General features: G+C 44.7%; 1 protein-coding gene and 1 non-coding gene across 2 annotated transcripts; both read left to right on the forward strand.

The window, feature by feature from the left end:
• Positions 1 to 5,396: 5,396 nt before the first annotated feature.
• dtwd2 (DTW domain containing 2) lies at positions 5,397 to 18,715 on the forward strand. Its single transcript, XM_041899537.1, has 6 exons — positions 5,397 to 5,630; positions 6,735 to 6,825; positions 8,325 to 8,419; positions 8,509 to 8,761; positions 14,400 to 14,531; positions 18,261 to 18,715. The coding sequence occupies exons 1-6, from the start codon at positions 5,452 to 5,454 to the stop codon at positions 18,438 to 18,440; spliced, it is 930 nt and encodes a 309-aa protein (XP_041755471.1). The 5' UTR covers positions 5,397 to 5,451; the 3' UTR covers positions 18,441 to 18,715.
• A 773-nt stretch (positions 18,716 to 19,488) lies between these two features.
• trnag-ccc lies at positions 19,489 to 19,559 on the forward strand. The gene has a single exon. It is a non-coding gene; the product is annotated as a tRNA-Gly (tRNA).
• Positions 19,560 to 19,742: the final 183 nt, after the last annotated feature.

Here is a 19,742-nt window from a genome sequence, read left to right on the forward strand (position 1 = left end):
CAAGAACACCATCCCAACCGTGAAGCATGGAGGTGGAAACATCATTCTTTGGGGATGCTTTTCTGCAAAGGGGACAGGACGACTTCACTGCATTGAGGGGAGGATGGATGGGGTCATGTATCGCGAGATCTTGGCCAACAACCTCCTTCCCTCAGTAAGAGCATTGAAGATGGGTCGTGGCTGGGTCTTCCATTATGACAACGACCCGAAACACACAGCCAGGGCAACTAAGGAGTGGCTCCATAAGAAGCATCTCAAGGTCCTGGAGTGGCCTAGCCAGTCTCCAGACCTGAACCCAATAGAAAATCTTTGGAGGGAGCTGAAAGTCCGTATTGCCCAGCGACAGCCCCAAAACCTGAAGGATCTGGAGAAGGTCTGTATGGAGGAGTGGGCCAAAATCCCTGCTGCAGTGTGTGCAAACCTGGTCAAGACCTACAGGAAACGTATGATCTCTGTAATTGCAAACAAAGGTTTCTGTACCAAATATTAAGTTCTGCGTTTCTGATGTATCAAATACTAATGTCATGCAATAAAATGCAAATTAATTACTTAAAAATCATACAATGTGATTTTCTGGATTTTTGTTTTAGATTCAGTCTCTCACAGTTGAAGTGTACCTATGATAAAAATTACAGACCTCTACATGATTTGTAAGTAGGAAAACCTGCAAAATCGGCAGTGTATCAAATACTTGTTCTCCCCACTGTATACTGAGATCATGTGACACTTAGATTGCACACAGGTGGACTTTATTTAACTAATTATGTGACTTCTGAAGGTAATTGGTTGCACAAGATCTTATTTAGGGGCTTCATAGCAAAGGGGGTGAATACATATGCATGCACCACTTTTCCGTTATTTATTTTTTAGAATTTTTTGAAACACATTATTGTTTTCATTTCACTTCACCAATTTGGACTATTTTGTGTATGTCCGTTACATGAAATCCAAATAAAAATCAATTTAAATTACAGGTTGTAATGCAACAAAATAGGAAAAATGCCAAGGTGGATGAATACTTTTGCAAGGCACTATATATATATATATATATATATATATTAACACACACACACACACACACACACACACACACACACACACACACACACACACACATACATACATACATATATATATATATATATATATATATATATATATATATATATATATACAGTACAAGTAAAAAGTTTGGACACACCTACTCATTCAAGGGTTTTCCTTTATTTTTTACTATTTTCTACATATGGAATTATGTAGTAACCAAAAAAGTGTTAAACAATCAAAATATATTTTATATTTGAGATTCTTCAAATAGCCACCCTTTGCCTTGATGACAGTTTTGCACACTCTTGGCATTCTCTCAACCAGCTTCATGAGGTAGTCACCTGGAATGCATTTCAAAAGTTAATTTGTGGAATTTATTTCCTTCTTAATGCGTTTGAGCCAATCAGTTGTGTTGTGACAAGGTGGGGGGGGGATATACAGAAGATAGCCCTATTTGGTAACAAGTCCATATTATGGCAAGAACAGCTCAAATAAGCAAAGAGAAACAACAGTCCATCATTACTTTAAGACATGAAGGTCAGTCAATACGGAACATTTCAAGAACTTTTAAAGTTTCTTCAAGTGCAGTCGCAAAAACCATCAAGCGCTATGATGAAACTGGCTCTCATGAGGACCACCACAGGAATGGAAGACCCAGAGTTACCTCTGCTGCAGAGGATAAGTTCTTTAGAGTTACCAGCCTCAGAAATTGCAGCCCAAATAAATTATTCACAGAGTTCAAGTAACAGACACATCTCAACATCAACTGTTCAGAGGGGACTGTGAATCAGGCCTTCATGGTCGAATTGCTGCAAAGAAACCACTATTAAAGGACACCAATAAGAAGAAGAGACTTGCTTGGGCCAAGAAACACGAGCAATGGACATTTGTCCTTTGGTCTGGAGTCCAAATTTGAGATTTTTGGTTCCAACCGCCGTGGCTTTGTGAGATGCAGTGTGGGTGAACGGATGATCTCTGCATGTGTATTTCCCACCGTAAAGCATGGAGGAGGAGGTGTGATGGTGTGGGGGTGCTTTGCTGGTGACACTGTCTGTGATTTATTTAGAATTCAAGGCACACTTAAGCAGCATGGCTACCACAGCATTCTGCAGCGATACGCCATCCCATCTGGTTTGGGCTTAGTGGGACTATCATTTGTTTTTCAACAGGACAATGACCCAACACACGTCCAGGCTGTGTAAGGGCTAGTTTACCAAGAAGGAGAGGGATGGAGTGCTGCATTAGATGACCTGGCCTCCACAATCCCCCGACCTCAACCAAATTGAGATGGTTTAGGATGAGTGAAGGAAAAGCAGCCAACAAGTGCTCAGCATATGTGGGAACTCCTTCAAGTCTGTTGTAAAAGCATTCCAGGTGAACCTGGTTGAGAGAATGCCAAGAGTGTGCAAAGCTGTCATCAAGGCAAAGGGTGGCTATTTGAAGAATCTCAAATATAGAATATATTTTGGTTTGTTTAACACTTTTTTGGTTACTACATGATTCCATATGTGTTATTTCATAGTTGTGATGTCTTCACTGTGATTCTACAATGTAGAAAATAGTAGAAATAAAGAAAAACCCTGGAATGAGTAGTTATGTCCAAACTTTTGACTGGTACTGTACATACAAATTTTCCTTAAAGTACACTTTTTTGGAGATGACTAATGTTACTGTCCCCACTACATTAAAAATAAAAATTGCATGCAATTTTGTCCTTGACACATTTAATTGAAATATTGTAGAATTCCATTAATTCCTTTGGAGGACTGCTCCTACTGGGGAGTGCCAATATGGCTGACCGGTGGCTTCAAAGGCTCTCAATGGCCAACAATGTATAGTATCAGCAATCCAGGGTTTATATACATCATTAGATCAAGCCCAAACTGTGTGATGTAGTAGGGAGTTGTAGTTTCCAACAGGCCAATATTCTACATAGTGTAGTGAGAGAGAAAAAAACATAGTAATTAACTACAATGACCATAATCCATTGCGTGCCTACATGCCGGTGGACAGAGAGAAGAAAGAAGAATGCGTAATCGAGAGGGATAAAGAGCAGTGGCTTCACAAGGTATCTCTACCTGAAAATACATGATCTAAGTGATTGATAGTTGGTATTCAGCAGCCATAAAAGTATGCCTTATTTACTTTAAAGAACTACTAAAATTGTGATTTTGTCAGACAGCATAGACAGCAACTCTATAGAGATGAGATGTTGACTTGGAATGAAATAATAAAGTAATCAAATAAAAACAAATGTAATATACACAACAACTGAAATATTGTATTAAAGTACAACAATGTGAATAAATGATTGTTAATAAGTGATAAGCAGTAATGGGCAGTCACTACCATCATGGAACTTTTATTAATTGTTTTATTGTGTGTTGTTACAGCATTCAACCCACATTACATTTACATTTACGTCATTTAGCAGACGCTCTTATCCAGAGCGACTTACAAAGGCTTGTCCCTTTGAAAATGGACTTCACGGAAGAAGAAAGAACATTGACACAGGACAATAAATTAAGAAAGTGAACAAAATTATTCAAATTTAGAATCTTCAAAACACCTGTTTTCTTAAAAACACAAGAAACATTTTCAAAAAAAAAAAGGATGCAATGATTTCTTAGGATATTTTTTTGAATTTATATACAAAAATATGCGAGTAAGTATCACATCCCACCTATTCAAGGTGTGAACTGTAACATTTTGTGTATTGTCCTGTGCAATGGATGGTGTTTCTAACCCAACAACTCAAAATACAGTCCTAGGTGGGTTTTTCGACCACTTTCTGCCAAGACCAAAATGCCCAAAAGGCCTACTTCCAGTCAAGAACCAAATATACACTGAGTGTACAAAACATTAATAACACCTTCCTAATTATATTGAGTTGCACCCCCCTCCTTTTGCCCTCAGAACAGCCTCAATTCGTCGGGGCATGGACTCTACAAGGTGTCGTAAGCGTTCCACAGGGCTGCTGGCCCATGTTGACTCCAATGCTTCCCACAGTTGTGTCAAGTTGATACACATGGGAAACTGTTGAGTGTGAAAAAATAACCCTGTTCAAAGGCACTTAAATATTTTGTCTTGCCCACTCACCCTCTGAATGGTACATATACACAATCAATGTCTCAAGGCTTAAAAATCCTTACTTAACCTTTCTCCTCCCCTTCATCTACACTGATTTAAGTGGATTTAACAAGTGACATCAATAAGGGATCATAGCTTTTACCTGGATTCACCAGTCTATGTCATGGAAAGAGCAGGTGTTATTAATGTTTTGTAAACTCAGTGTATATTATCAATGGAAAAGTTATCCAGATGCAACTACCTCACAATTTTTTTTTAACTGACTTAAAGAAATGTTCCGAAACTTTGGCGACTATTAAGTCTTTTTCTAAACCTCCAACTTTGGGCTGGATGTGTATTTCCTTTTAATTTAGCAAATATTTGCCTCATTCTTCAACTCTGCATTGTTAGGAATGGCCTCGTAAGTAAGCATTTCACTGTAAAGTCTACGTAGACTTGTTGTATTCGGCGCATGTGACCAATACAATTTGATGTGTAGTTGATACATGCATAATCTATGAGCAGAATTACTTTCTTACCTCAAATTAGCCACAACATCCTAGTTTGGAAGAGGCATAACACATAGTACATTTCATGTCTAAAAAAAATCATTGAAATCGAAAACCGTGATAATATTTTTATAATCAAACCGAAACCGAACCGACCTCAAAAAGCACTAATCACTCAGCACTAGTGTCCAGGCACCCCATTTTAAGCTGTTTGACCACAGTAAAAGGCCAGCAACACTCCGTATTATTCAGAGCCCCATGAAATGACACTATATATAGTTTCTATAGACCCTACTGAGTACTCTCCACCCCACTTTCATGTCGGGACAAATAATGGTTTTATGTAATATGTAATGCATATAAAGCAGAGGAGGCTGGTGGGAGGAGCTATAGGAGGACCGGGTCATTGTAATGGCTGTAATTGAATCAATGGAATGGTACCAAACAAATCAAACACATGGAAACAACGTGTTTGACTCCGTTCCATTGATTCCAATACAGTCATTACAATGAGCCCATCCTCCTATAGCTCCTCCCACCAGCCTCCTCTGATATACAGTGATTTGCATTGGGGGCATTTATTTAACCTTGGAACATGTTTTCAATCCCAAATTGAATGAAAATGTGAACAAATATTAATTCCTGAACAAATATAAATTATTTTCATATACCATGAATACAGGTTAATGACACCTTTCTACTATTACGTGGGGGACTTTTATTTAGAACGTTTCCGAAATTATGTGACCCGGAAGTACTTGTAATGTTACTGACGAGATTCTGATACGAGTCTCCCTTCATTTTTTTAGTGTCCCATACATTTATAATGGACACAACATGCCGAGGTCTCTCAAATCTTTCTCTAAACCACCCTCTTGCTCCAGTTGAATCTGCCAATTGTGGCAGCTCTTCTTCGCAAGATGATGAAGACGTGGACGGCTTTGTGGATCTGCGATCTCTGCCTGTAGATATCTGCGAGAGACGACCCACATGTTTACGATGTTGGTAAGTTCAGTGGGAGGCTGGGAGCACCACCACAAAATATATAAGTTACCAGTATCTTTGCCACCACCATTGATTGATAGTGTGTGATTGAAAGCTTTTCATCATAGTCGAATATTTAGGATTAGCTAGTTACTGTAATGGACCATCACATATCCCGTTACAATTCTGTAGCTAGAGCTGGACTGTATTGATTACACGGATGCGAACGAAACGGGGAGGGACCTACCTGAATTTGTCAAATAGAAACTTTAGGTTTCGTTGCAAAACGCAACAGTTTGAACTAATGATTAGACCCCTGGAACATTGGTACATTGTGGGAGCCTTGGAGGCAACCCGCCTGAGAGAGACTAGCTAGCTACAGGAGAATATTCATTCTCACCATGACGTATTCTGCTGCTTCTATCGAGACGATATGTGGAAGGAGTCCCTCGCGGGACTAGGGGTAGGCTACTTATCAAATAGTCTTGCAATTTATACGGTTTACCAGACTCAACAGGAAGCAAACAGGGCACCACCCATACGTAAAAATGTATGCAGGCATGACTGTAAGTCGCTTTGGATAAAAGCATCTGCTAAATGGCATATTATTATTATTATTATTATACTTAACGGGGAGGGACCTACCTGAATTTGTCCAATACAAACTCTCGTTTAAATTAACAGTTTCTGTTGCAAATTGTTTGTGCAACAGACGAAACGTTTTGCAACAGAATCAGCGTAATGAATACACCCCAGTACTGTGTCCTTGTCTCCTTTCCTGATTTGTGGACAGGTGAAAGCAAATTCTCAGTAGTCATCCACCATAAGTATACCTTTCACCTCTCCCTGGTAGTCACATATGAAGGTCGGCAGGTAGCTTAGTGGGTAAGAGCGTTGTGCCAGTAACCGAAAGGTCGCTGGTTCTAATCCCCGAGCCGACTAGGTGAAAAATCTGTCGATGTGCCCTTGAGCAAGGCACTTAACCTCTTATCCAGAACACCTGTAAGTCGCTCTGGATAAGAGCGTCTGCTAAATGACCAAAAAAAAAAAGGTCTGCGATGAGGAAGGTATTTATTTAAGACTGTTTGGGACACATCTTCACACTCTCCTCTTCTCTCCAAACAGCCGTCCCCAGAAGGTGTGCCTCTGCCCGTTCCTGCCAGTCCACCCCCTGGAGATCTCCACGTGTCTGTACATCGTACAGCATCCTGCAGAGGTGGGGTGTGTGTGGGGGGGGGGTCGTTCCATATGATTTCAATCACTTTCTGATTGCACCCCTTTTGATTTGAACGAAACCACCCTGTATTCAAGTGTATGCTGTGTCTCAACTGATGGCAGGCACAACACAAACACCTCAGAATGTAAAATAGGTTCTAAGCTACAACATATATGAACATGAAAAAAATCTGAGTTTTTAGATAATTGATGTTAAAGCTTAAAAAATGACTATTTTAATTAAAAACATTTTTTTTTCAATAAATCATTGAACAGTTTGACAACCCTGTTTTATAAGCATTCAAATTATACTGAACAAAAATCTAAACGCAACATGCAACAATTTCAACGATTTTACTGAGTTACAGTTCATATAAGGAAATCAGTCAATTGAAATGAATTCATTAGGCCCTAATCTATGGATTTCACATGACTGGGCAGGGGCGCAGCCATGGGTGGGCCTGGGAGGGCATAGGCCCACCCACTTGGGAGTCAGGCCCAGCCAATCAGAATGAATTTCCCCACACGAAGGCTTTATTACAGACAGAAATACTCCTCAGTTTCATCAGCTGTCCGGGTGGCTGGTCTCAGACGATCCCGCAGGTGAAGAAGCCGGATATGGAGGTCCTGGGCAGGCGTGGTTATACGTGGTCGGTGGTTGTGAGGCCGGTTGGACGTACTGTCAAATTCTCTAAAACGACATTAGAGGCAGCTTATGGTAGAGAAATTAACATTGAATTCTCTGGCAACAGCTCTGGTGGATATTCCTGCAGTCAGCATGCCACTTTCATGCTCCCTCAAAACTTGAGACATCTGTGGCATTGTGTTGTGACAAAACTGCACAATTTAAGAGTGGCCTTTTGTTGTCCCAGCACCTGTGTAATGATCATGTTGTTTAATCAGCTTCTTGATATGCCACACCTGTCAGGTGGATGGATTGTCTTGGCAAAGGAGAAATGATCACTAACAAGGATGTAAACAAATTTGTGCACAACATTTGAGAGAAATACGCTTTTTGTGAGTATGGAACATTTCTGGGATATTTTATTTTAGCTCATGAAACATGGGACCAACACTTTACATGCTGCGTTTATATTTTTGTTCAGTATATATCAAAATCAGTGATGAAGACATGGCTGTCTCATGGTAGGGTGGAGTAGGCAAACTGGGTCAACTTTGAGCACCTCCATCTCCTGAATGTTTTGGCATTCAGGTCCAAAAAGTCACTTTCTGACCACTACTACCATGGGCAAACATGTATGGAAGGTTTCATTCAAATCATAAGGGGTACATTAATAAAGTGATTAAAATGATATGGAACGACCCACTCACAACCCTGAGTTTTGACCTTGAGTAAGGCCCCAAACTGCTCCAGGGGTACTGCTCTGCAGCTGACCCTATGCTGCTCTGAGCCAGTGTGTGTTTGTGTGGTTGGGTACTGTGTCAGCAAAAATAAGAATTTCTATTCAACAATGGAAATTGTTTTCTCTGTGTTTTCAGGAGAGTCGAGCGCTTCGTACCGTTCCTCTCCTTGCTGCGTGCTTGCCCCCAGGAAAATGCAAGGTCTTGGTGGGAAGGAGATTCAATAAAGAGAGGTAAACATTTATCTTTATGTTTGTCCGATACTGAACATTACATGTACATAATTCTCTGTAAACATGTTGCCTCGCTCTCTGCCTTACAGGAACCCAGAGCTGGCTGCAGTGTGTCAAGACAGCAGAACCCTGATCCTGTACCCGGGACCAGATGCTCAGAACCTGGAGGAGCTAGTCCAGAAACAAGACCGGGACCAGGAAGACCAGGACCAGGACAACCTGGACAGGATGGGGGAGCAATTTGTAAGGGCAGTGGAACACAACGTCATCATCATCGACGGCACCTGGAGCCAGGCCAAAGATATGTTCCTCAGAAACACCCTGCTCCACCAGCCCAAACAGGTGGGACAGCTATACTCCAACGGGGCACATTAGATTGAGTATAATGGAACCAGGGTGCTTTACACCAGGGGTGTATTGATTATGTCACGGTTACTATGCCAGAACCCAGAAGCAGACCAGGACAAGGTACGTTGAGAGAAAGGTGAGTGTTTATTTAATAGATTCCGAGTGAGGCTGAATAATCCAGGGAACAGAGCGGGTGGCGTGGATGGGTTGTTGAGGGTGCAGTGGTTGGTCCGGTACTGGCTCGGCAGCCGCCGACCATCAGGCAGAGGTTGGGTGAAGGTTCCGGGTGAGAGACTGCAGACAGAACAAAAACGGAGGTCAGTACACAGCAAGTCACAAGGTGCAAAACAACAAAACTAACACTAACGGCTCAGAGGCTGATACGCTGACAAACATACTGTTCATAGCTAACGATCCGGCAGGAACTGGATGTTAGGCCAGAGCCTAAGAAGGGTGATGATCAGGACCAGGTGTGCAGATTGCTGATGGGATGCAGGTGCGGAAAACAAGAGCGCTCCCCGGAGCGTTCCCGAACCCTCGGGAAACTGGAGATTACGAACCGGAACACTAGTCACCAGACAGGACCCGACTCAGACAGCCGGGATCGTTACAGTACCCCCCTCCGACCAAACGCCACCGGGCGGACTCCCGGAGCGCCAGGATGGAGGCGGTAGAAGTCACTGATGAGGTCCGCATCTAGGACCTGTCGCCGCGAATCCAACTCCTCTCTTCAGGGCCATACCCCTCCCAGTCCACGAGATACTGGAAACCCCCGGCCCCGCCGTCTGGAATCCATGATGCGACGCACCGTGTAGGCAGGACCACCTCCGATCATCCGAGGAGGAGGAGGAGGAGGCGGAGGAGGCAACAGAGGACTGAGGAAGACAGGCTTGAGGCAGGAGACATGAAAGGTGGGATGGACTCTGAGCGTCCTCGGTAGTTTGAGTCGAACTGCCACTGGATTGATCACCTTCTCCACCACAAACGGACCAATGAACTTCGGTAACAACTTCCTAGACTCAGTCCGTAACGGAAGATCCCGTGTGGCCAACCAAACCCTATCTCCGATGGTATAGGTGGGAGCGGGGATCCGGCGACGATTCGCCTGGAGCTGATACCGGTCCGAAACTCTAAGGAGTGCCTTTCTGGCCCGATGCCAGGTCCGGTGGCAACAACGAATATGGGCCTGAACAGAAGGCACTGAGAGCTCCCTTCTCCTGAGAAGGAAACAGGGGAGGTTGGTAGCCATACAGGCACTGGAAGGGGAGACATCCCAGTGGCAGATGTAGGAAGAGTATTGTGGGCATACTCAACCCAAGGCAACTGAGAGACCCAGGAGGTGGGGTTGGAAGAGACCAGACAGCGTAGCGTGGATTCCATCTTCTGGTTGGCTCTCTCCGCCTGACCATTGGATTGGGGGTGAAAACCAGATGTGAGACTGACTGTAGCTCCAATGGCCAAACAGAAGGACTTCCAGACAGCAGAGGTAAACTGAGGGCCACGGTCGGAAACGATATCACTGGGCAAACCGTGGACCCTGAAAACCTCCTAACCAGGATCTCGGACGTCTCCGAGGCAGAGGGAAGCTTGGCAATAGGCACAAAGTGGGCGAACTTGCTGAATCTGTCCACGATAGTCAGAACGACCGTGTTCCCCTCAGAAGCGGGCAACCCAGTGACGAAGTCCAGGGCCAGATGCGACCATGGTCGCCGGGGAATAGGAAGGGGGTGAAGTAGTCCAGAGCTGGGCCGATTGGTACTCTTATTCTGCGCACACACTGGACAGGCAGCAACAAAACCCCGAGTATCCTCGGCCATGGCAGGCCACCAAAAAGCGTCTGCGAAGAAACGCCATTGTCCGAGCCACGCCAGGGTGACAAGCCATCTTGCTGGCGTGGGACCATTTGAGGACAGCCGGACGAATCCGACTCAGGCACAAACAACCGACCCGGGTGGACCGTTACGGGACCGGGCTGAGTCGAAGGGCCGCCAGCACCTCCTCCTCAATCTTCCACATAACTGCTCCCACGACGCAGTTCCGGGGGAGGATTGTCTCGGTCTTGGACCCACTCTCCTCCGTCTTGGAGAACATCCGGGACAAGGCGTCCGCCTTGCCGTTCTTAGATCCAGGTCGGAACGTCAGGGGCAAACTTGAATCGTCCGAAAACAACGCCCACCTGGCCTGACGGGGAGTTGAGACGTTTAGCCGATTGCACGTAAGCAAGATTCTTGTGGTCAGTCCAGACAATAAACGGTTGCTCCGCCCCCTCCAACCAGTGGCGCCACTCCTCCAAGGCAAGTTTCACCGCGAGAAGCTCCCGGTTACCCACATCGTAATTCCTCTCCGCAGGCGAAAGGCGACGAGAGTAGTAGGCGCAGGGATGGAGTTTACTGTCCGTGGAGCATCGCTGCGACAGGATGGCGCCAACTCCCACATCAGACGCGTCCCACTTCAACGACCGAACTGACGGGCCGTGTCCGGTTGAGAGAGAATCGGTGCGTTGGTGAATCGCCTCTTCAAATCCAGAAACGCACGATCCGCCTCCGGATTCCACTTGAAGGTCCTGATACTGGAAGTCAAGGCAGTTAATGGAGCGGCCACACGGCTGTAATCCCGGATGAATCTGCGGTAGAAATTCGCAAACCCCAAAAATCTCTGGAGCTGCAATCTCGTACCGGGCTGGGCCCATTCCAGAACCGCTCTAACCTTCTCCTGGTCCATCCTAATCTCTCCCTGGAGATGATGTACCCGAGAAAGGATGTCGTGTGGGCGTGAAACTCGCACTTCTCGGCCTTCACGAACAGGCGATTCTCCAACAATCGCTGCAGAACCTGCCGGACATGCTGGACGTGGTCGGAAGGTTCCTTCGAGAAGATCAGAATGTCATCCAGGTAAACAAACACAAAGAGACCGATCATATCTCTCAGGACGTCGTTCACCATACTCTGGAATACCGCTGGAGCATTGGTCAGTCCAAACGGCATCACCTGATACTCGAGTGACCCATCGGTGTATTGAAACCCGTCAACCACTCGTCCCCCTCTCTGATCCGGACCAGGTGATACGCATTGCGTAGGTCTAGCTTGGTGAACACCGTAGCACCCTGTAAGGAGTCGAAGGCAGAACTCATCAAGGGCAGGGGATACTTGTTCTTGACCGTGATGTCATTCAACCCCCGATAATCAATACACGGTCGAAGAGAGCCATCCTTCTTACCCACAAAGAAGAATCCTGCCCCCAGGGGTGATGACGAGGAACGAACGAGACCAGCAGCTAGGGACTCCTTGATGTAGGTCTCCAACGCCTCACGTTCAGGTCGGGAGATACTGTATAACCTTCCCTTGGGGTAGACAGCTCCAGGGACCAGGTTGATGGCACAATCATATGGTCGGTGGGGAGGGAGTGACAGAGCCTTCTGCTTACTGAAAACTTCCCCCAAATCGTGATATGTCTCGGGAACCAGGGACAAATCTGGGGGTTTAGCCTCAATCACCTGACTGGGAACCGAATGGGGGCAGGCAGTCTTGAGACAGTTAGCATGACAATCAAGGCTCCAACTCGTTACCTTGCCCGTCACCCAATCGAACGTGGGATTGTGTTCCTTCAGCCAGGGGGTATCCAAGGACCAGAGGAACATGGGAAGACGGCAGAATGAAGAATGAAATCATCTCAGAATGATTCCCCGACAACCGCATCTTAACCGGTTCAGTCCTCATCGTGATACGTGCCAGACTACTGCCGTTCAGAGTGGTCGCTTCAATGGCTTCCGGCAATTGCTCCTTGGAAAGCCCCAGCTGTTCCACCAACTCGGCATCAAGAAAGCTTCCATCGGCACCTGAATCGATAAAAGCGTTAAGCGCTAAGCTCTGATTCCTGTTCACAAGGGTAGCCGGGAAACGGGGTCTGACAGAGGTACTGAGAGGTTGAAACTGGCTCGCTAAAAGTCCTCCCAACTTTAGCGAGCCGGGCAGTTTGACGACCGCCGGGAACAAGTGGAAATGTAATGTCCCGAGCTACCACAGTAGAGGCAGCAGTTGGTCTTACGTCTATGTTGACGCTCCTCCTTGGTTAACCCGTGCCGCCCCACTTGCATGGGTTCAGAATCGGGAGAGAGGACCTCTCCACTAATCCATTGTGGTGGAGAATGATCGACGTGTTCTGGTCCACCACCCGACCCGACTGGGAACTGAGAAGCTGATCGATTGGACGGACCCCATTGCTTCTCCCTCCTTCGCTCTCGGACTCGATTATCCACCCGAATAGACAAGGCTACCAAGCTGTCCAGGTCACTAGGCTCCGGATAGGAGATCAACTCATCCCTTGAGCTGCTCCGACAGACCCTGGTAAAAGGCCGCTTGCAGAGACTCCTCGTTCCACCCACTCTCCACAGCCAACGTCTTGAACTCGATCACGAAGTCGGCCACGCTGCGGGTTCCTTGGCGAAGCGAAAACAGGCGCCTAGCTGCGTCCCTCCCTCGGACGGAATGGTCGAAGAGCTTCCTCATCTCGGCCGTGAACCCCTGGTATGAAGCCATGCAGGGGTCCTGTCGTTCCCAAACGGCTGAAGCCCACTCCAGCGCTCGACCACGCAGCAACTCAATCACAAAGGCTATCCTAGCCTTGTCTGTGGCATAAGAGTAGGGCTGTAGATCGAACACTAATCCACACTGCATAAGGAAGGAACGGCATCTTCCCAGCTCCCCCTCATATTTATCCGGCGTCGGAACCTTGGGCTCACGGATGGACACAGCTTCAGAAGCGGCAGGCGAGATGGGTGAAACCGGTAGTGGATCCTCCACCGGACACTTACGTTGGTTCTGGACCTCCGTCAGACCGGTAGAAAGGTTCCGAACTGACAACGCGATCTCCTGTAGTACCGTGCTATGATGGCCCAACATCTTCTCCTGCTGGGTAATAGCATGGCGAACAGAGTCCAGGTCCGCTGGGTTCATTACTGGCCGGATCGTTCTGTCACGGTTACTATGCCAGAACCCAGAAGCAGACCAGGACAAGGTACGTTGAGAGAAAGGTGAGTGTTTATTTAATAGATTCCGAGTGAGGCTGAATAATCCAGGGAACAGAGCGGGTGGCGTGGATGGGTTGTTGAGGGTGCAGTGGTTGGTCGGTACTGGCTCGGCAGCCGCCGACCATCAGGCAGAGGTTGGGTGAAGGTTCCGGGTGAGAGACTGCAGACAGAACAAAAACGGAGGTCAGTACACAGCAAGTCACAAGGTGCAAAACAACAAAACTAACACTAACGGCTCAGAGGCTGATACGCTGACAAACATACTGTTCATAGCTAACGATCCGGCAGGAACTGGATGTTAGGCCAGAGCCTAAGAAGGGTGATGATCAGGACCAGGTGTGCAGATTGCTGATGGGATGCAGGTGCGGAAAACAAGAGCGCTCCCCGGAGCGTTCCCGAACCCTCGGGAAACTGGAGATTACGAACCGGAACACTAGTCACCAGACAGGACCCGACTCAGACAGCCGGGATCGTTACAGATTAAGTACAATGGAGCCAATGCAATAGTCCCAAAAGTGCAAACTACAAGCTAAATCAAGGGCTTTCAAGTATATAGTCTGGTTATTTGTAGTGTGGAAATGGAGTCTGCTACGTTGTGTATTTCAGGTACAGCTGAGCAGGAGTGAGCAGACTAGCCAGTATGTGATCCGTTCTCAGCCATCAAACATCTGCCTGTCCACCCTGGAGTGTGCTGCTGTCACCCTGTCCATCCTAGAGAGGAACGAAGCAATACAGGAGGTGGGTACCATATAGACCTATACTGTACGTGACATGACAATCATATATACAGACATTCATACTTGTTCTACACGATAAAATATACACATCGATTTCTATCTGTACTTTCTATAACATCTCACAACTTCTACCCTCCTGACCATACCCTCTTGAGCAGTGTTGGGGGTAATGTGTTATAAAGCAACGCATTACAGTAATAATATTACATTTTATAGTAACGAGTAATGTAATGGAGTTATTGCTTCAATTTGAGTAATAATATTATAGTTTCTGATCAAAGAAATAGGTTGTTACTTTTGTTATCATTCCCTTCCTATTGCAGTTATTGATCCAAATAAATATTTGTGGTTATTATTCCCTCTCTGTTGGTGCAATATATATTTTTTAAACCCATCCCAGATTCAAATAGTTTTCGTCCTCAGTGTCACCAAGTTCCTGTTTACGCACGCACTACTACTAACTGCTTTAGTGAGAGAGATGAAAAATGACAGCAGCATCTAAAACATTGACTTTCTCAGTGTGGAAGTACTCTGCAAAGGCAACACGCCAACACAAAACACGTATCGAAAGACCCCCAAGACCTGACCACTGCTGCTGAAGATGACTGTAGGCCTATCTCATCCAAACAACCAAGGCTTGATTTTAATCGTTCAGGAGGACAGGCTGTAAACTAGGGAGAGCTGAACAAGCTTGTAGCGGGGCATGTAGTAGACGAAATGCTGCCCTTATCCATGGTAGAATCTGTCATTATTACGATACTTGTTTTGGTGTATAGGCTACCGTAGGGCTGTGGTGGTGGGGCAGACCTACAAGTCTAATAAATCCTTGTAATATAGCGTTACACCATCACAATAAATCCTTTTTTTTTTTTTGACAAGTCTAAAGAAACATGATATGAAGAAAATGTAGTCTATTTCAGAAGAACAGAATAGCATACTCTGAGTTGTTCTTATGTTAGGGCCTGATCTGGCTATGCCATATGGCTGTGGCCTACACTATTTCATTTAGCAGACAAGATTTGCTTAGAATTCCATGCCATTATTTTATAGTATGAAGAATTGAACATAGCTGAATAAAATAGAAAGGATCTTTTCTCCAAATGATTTGAGGGAGTGCGCACGTGACTATTCTGTGTTGAGCGGTTAACATTTTTACATTTTTAGTCATTTAGCAGACGCTCTTATCCAGAGAGGCTTATAGTTAGTGAGTGCATACATTGTCGGCAAGGAATATGGGAACTGTCATGGTAATTATTCTAATCAAAGGAGAGACTTTTAGATTTCCTCAAAGCAATTTAGCTTTATTAATTACATTTACGTCATTTAGCAGACGCTCTTATCCAGAGCGACTTACAAAGTGGTGCATTCAACTTATGATACCCAGTGGGACAACCACTTTTTTTTATGTGGGGGGGCGGGGGGTAGAAGGATTACTTTTATACTATTCCAGGTATTCCTTAAAGAGGTAGGGTTTCAAGTGTCTCCGGAAGGTGGTCAGTGAGTCCGCTGTCCTGGTGTCGTGGGGGAGCTTGTTCCACCATTGGGGTGCCAGAGCAGCGAATAGCTTTGACAAAGAAACAGGTACTCCTATATGTTTTATTTAGAGGCTGTACACACTTCATCAGTCTCCCATTCACAATTTGACAAGCACTTGATAATGCCTCGAATTTCTCGGCTGCATCCCCTTTGTGTGGCCATAATGCCCCCTAAAAAAATCTGTGCCTTTTGCGGCCAGTGGCCGTTGTGCCCTTGGGCTGAATATAATAATTAGAATTCCCTTCACTCACACACACACTGCACCTCTCACTCACGTGGCTCTGAGTCACATGATCGGGTCTTTCTCACATGCTACAAGTGGAGACCGACACATCGGGGACGCAACTGCGCATGTCCTTATCCAATTCCTAGGCGCATATTGAAGATATTGGAAGAACTGTCCACATTGACTTTTCGTCAGCCAACAAGATGAGTAGGCCTAACAAACAGCAAAAGCACTAGCCTATGTCAATCTACTATCCCCCATGGTACAAAAGTTGACCTATTCTGTGCGATAAATAAATATTCCAAACATAGTCTGGGACAGTTGTGGGATGCGATAGATCCCAAATTAATAAAACCACTAGCATCAAAAAAACTGTTTTAAGCAATGAGCCTGACACAACATGAGAATGTTTAGCTTAAAATGTTAGGCTATTTCTTCACATGATAAGTGCAGCAATGCCAGGGTTGTGGGTTCGATTCCCACGGGGGGCCAGTATGAAAAAATAAAATAATGTATGCACTCACTAACTGTAAGTCGCTCTGGATAAGAGCGTCTGCTAAATGACTAAAATGTAAAAATAATATATCATTCACAAGTGATAGGCTAATATTGTCACCCATCACACTATTCTTGATTTAAAATTGTATTTACATATACTAAATAATATATGTGTGAAATTTGCGTTGATTTAGAATGGACCATTATCATGCAACTGTCTCGAAAAAAAATACGTATTCTATTCATTTAAATAGCGAATGGAGGACGCTTTTCCGTGGTTCATTTTCATGCCAGCCAGGTAGGCTATACTCCTGTTTTTAAAGAGAAGCAATGTGCTTAATATTAGGAAAGTTGAGAAATAAATATAGTAGACCTAGCCTATAGAAAGCTTTTTTTGGTTTACCTTTATTTAACTAGGCAAATCAGTGAAGAACAAATTCTTATTTACAATGACGGCCTACCAAAAGGCTAAATGCCTACTGCAGGGACGGGGGCTGGGATTAAAAATAAAAATATAGGACAAAACACACATCACGACAAGAGACAACACTACATAAAGAGAGACCTAAGACAACAACATAGCATGGCAGCAACACATGGCAACACAGCATGGTAGCAACACCACATGACTACAACATGGCAGCAGCACAAAACATGGTACAAACATTATTGGGCACAGGCAACAGCACAAAGGCAAGAAGGCAGAGACAACAATACATCACGCGAAGCAGCCACAACTGTCAGTAAGAGTTTGCAGCTCGTTCCAGCGCTAGCTGCAGCGAACTGAAAAGAGGAGCGACCCAGGGATGTGTGTGCTTTGGGGACCTTTAACAGAATGTGACTGGCAGAACGGGTGGAGGATGAGGCCATCACTCTGTTTTCTCATGCAATTGCATAGCCTATAGAAATGTTGCGCAACATCAGCTCATGGGCTCTCATGAAGTGATTGATTAGATTTCCGATTAGATTTGCATTGATGTCAGAGTGATTAGAGGGACAATAGAGTGCTGAGTACCAGGCAGTTAGCAAGTTTGTTAGGCTTCTAATGACCATCAGCAGCATCAGAGCTTGGAGAAGCCTAATTACTGTAACTAAACGGTCACGTGGAATTTCACTGCCATCATGACTCGTGACTGCCGGTGTGGCGGTAATACGGTCACCGTAACAGCCCTAGGCCTACGTAACGTTGACATTGTTTACATTTAGTGAGGACGTCTAACATTTTGGGATGTAATGCGAAAAAGTAATATGACGAGTAGTGTAACAAATTACTTTTCCCAAGGAGTCATAAGTAAAGTAATTGTTGAAATCAGTAACGCGTAATGGATAATATATTACTTTTTGTGAGTAACGACCCCAACACTGCTCCTGAGCATAAGACTGCTACAGACCCACACCATGATGGCGGACGGCCCTTTGCAGCAACCTGCCTGTACGTGACTGTACATTTCCTCTTCCTGTCCCTTCCAGGTTCTGTTGAAGCCTCTGCAGGCTCTCTGCTCCTTCCAGCTGCAGCATGGGGCCCTTGTCCACCACAGCAAGGAACACCTGATACGACACGGCATGTATGACAAACAGATGCCCACGAACAAACGCAAGATCAAGAGAATGGAGAACCTTATTACTAACCAGCACATCTGCCCTAGATGAGGGACTACTAGGTTGTGTCTGAAATAAAAGAACACCCTGGCCTATCCTCATATAGTTCACTACTTTTGACCTGAGTGCAATTTGGATTAATCAACATTTCTTCTACCTTTCCCAGATGTGTGCAGAGCACTGAAATTCAGACCCCTCAAGGATTTAAAACCATTGGATGGGTGTGGATGGTGTTTCTACCCCCATATTTCCAATCCAATGTGTGGTTATTTGAAATGTCTTATTTGTTTTTATACATGTGTTGAAATAAATTATGAATAAGTAAAGTGTCTGCTGTCTAATTTGATTATGCAGAACCTGATGGCATGGTGCACATTGGTGGAAAAAGTACCCAGTTGTCTTACTTGAGTAAAAGTAAAGATACCTTAATAGAAAATGACTCATGTGAAAGTTACCCAGTGAAATACTACTTTAGTAAAAGTCTGAAAGTATTTGGTGTTAAATATCTTTAAGTATCAAAAGTATAAATAATTTTAACATTCCTTATATTAAGCAAACCAGACAGCATGATTTTCTGGATTTGTATTTATTTGTGGAAAGTCAGGGGCACACCAACACTCAGAAATCATTTGCATTGGTGTTTAGTGAGTCCGCCAGATCAGCAGCAGTAGGGCTGACCAGGGATGTTCTCTGGATAAGTGTGTGAATTGGACCATTTTCCTGTCCTGCTAAACATTCTAAATGTAACAAGTACTTTTGGGTGTCAGGGAAAATGTATGGAATAAAAAGTACATTATTTTCTTTAGGAATGTATAGTAAAAGTAAAAGTTGACAAAAATATATAAATAGTAAAGTAAAGAACAGATACCCCCCAAAAAACGACTTAAGTAGTACTTTAAAGTATTTTTACTTAAGTACTTTACACCGCTGATGGTGCATAGAACTTCAGTGAGGACACCTGAACAGTCTTTGACCTAACCCGGTCATTGGCAAGAGGAATGCGTTGAATAAATAAAAATGCAATTGAAAGGATGAAGAAGGATGTTATACAGTACTGCAGTGAAGGCTTAGAATCTCAAATTCTCCGAGTTGCTATAACGCGCCGCTGGTGTAGTGGTATCATGCAAGATTCCCATTCTTGCGACCCGGGTTCGATTCCCGGGCGGCGCACGTGTTTTGTTACATTATATCCCAATTTTCTCCTACATTTTACATACACATAAAACCAAATATTCAACATGCCATCCCATAGCACAAATCATATGTTACTGTTAATCAATCGTTGCATTACAAGTCTTATTTTGGCCATCGCGCCATCCTGCCAGTACTTTCACCAAAGCCACAGTGCGCATG

The sequence above is a fragment of the Coregonus clupeaformis genome, chromosome 15, assembly GCF_020615455.1.
Source record: "Coregonus clupeaformis isolate EN_2021a chromosome 15, ASM2061545v1, whole genome shotgun sequence".
NCBI classification, from domain to species: domain Eukaryota; kingdom Metazoa; phylum Chordata; class Actinopteri; order Salmoniformes; family Salmonidae; genus Coregonus; species Coregonus clupeaformis.

Coding starts and splice junctions, on each gene's coding strand:
- dtwd2 (XM_041899537.1), top strand. CDS start 5,452: ATGGACACAACATGCCGAGGTCTCTCAAATCTTTCTCTAAACCACCCT. Junction 6,826..8,324: donor TCGTACAGCATCCTGCAGAG/GTGGGGTGTGTG, acceptor CTGTGTTTTCAG/GAGAGTCGAGCGCTTCGTAC. Junction 14,532..18,260: donor GGAACGAAGCAATACAGGAG/GTGGGTACCATA, acceptor TGTCCCTTCCAG/GTTCTGTTGAAGCCTCTGCA.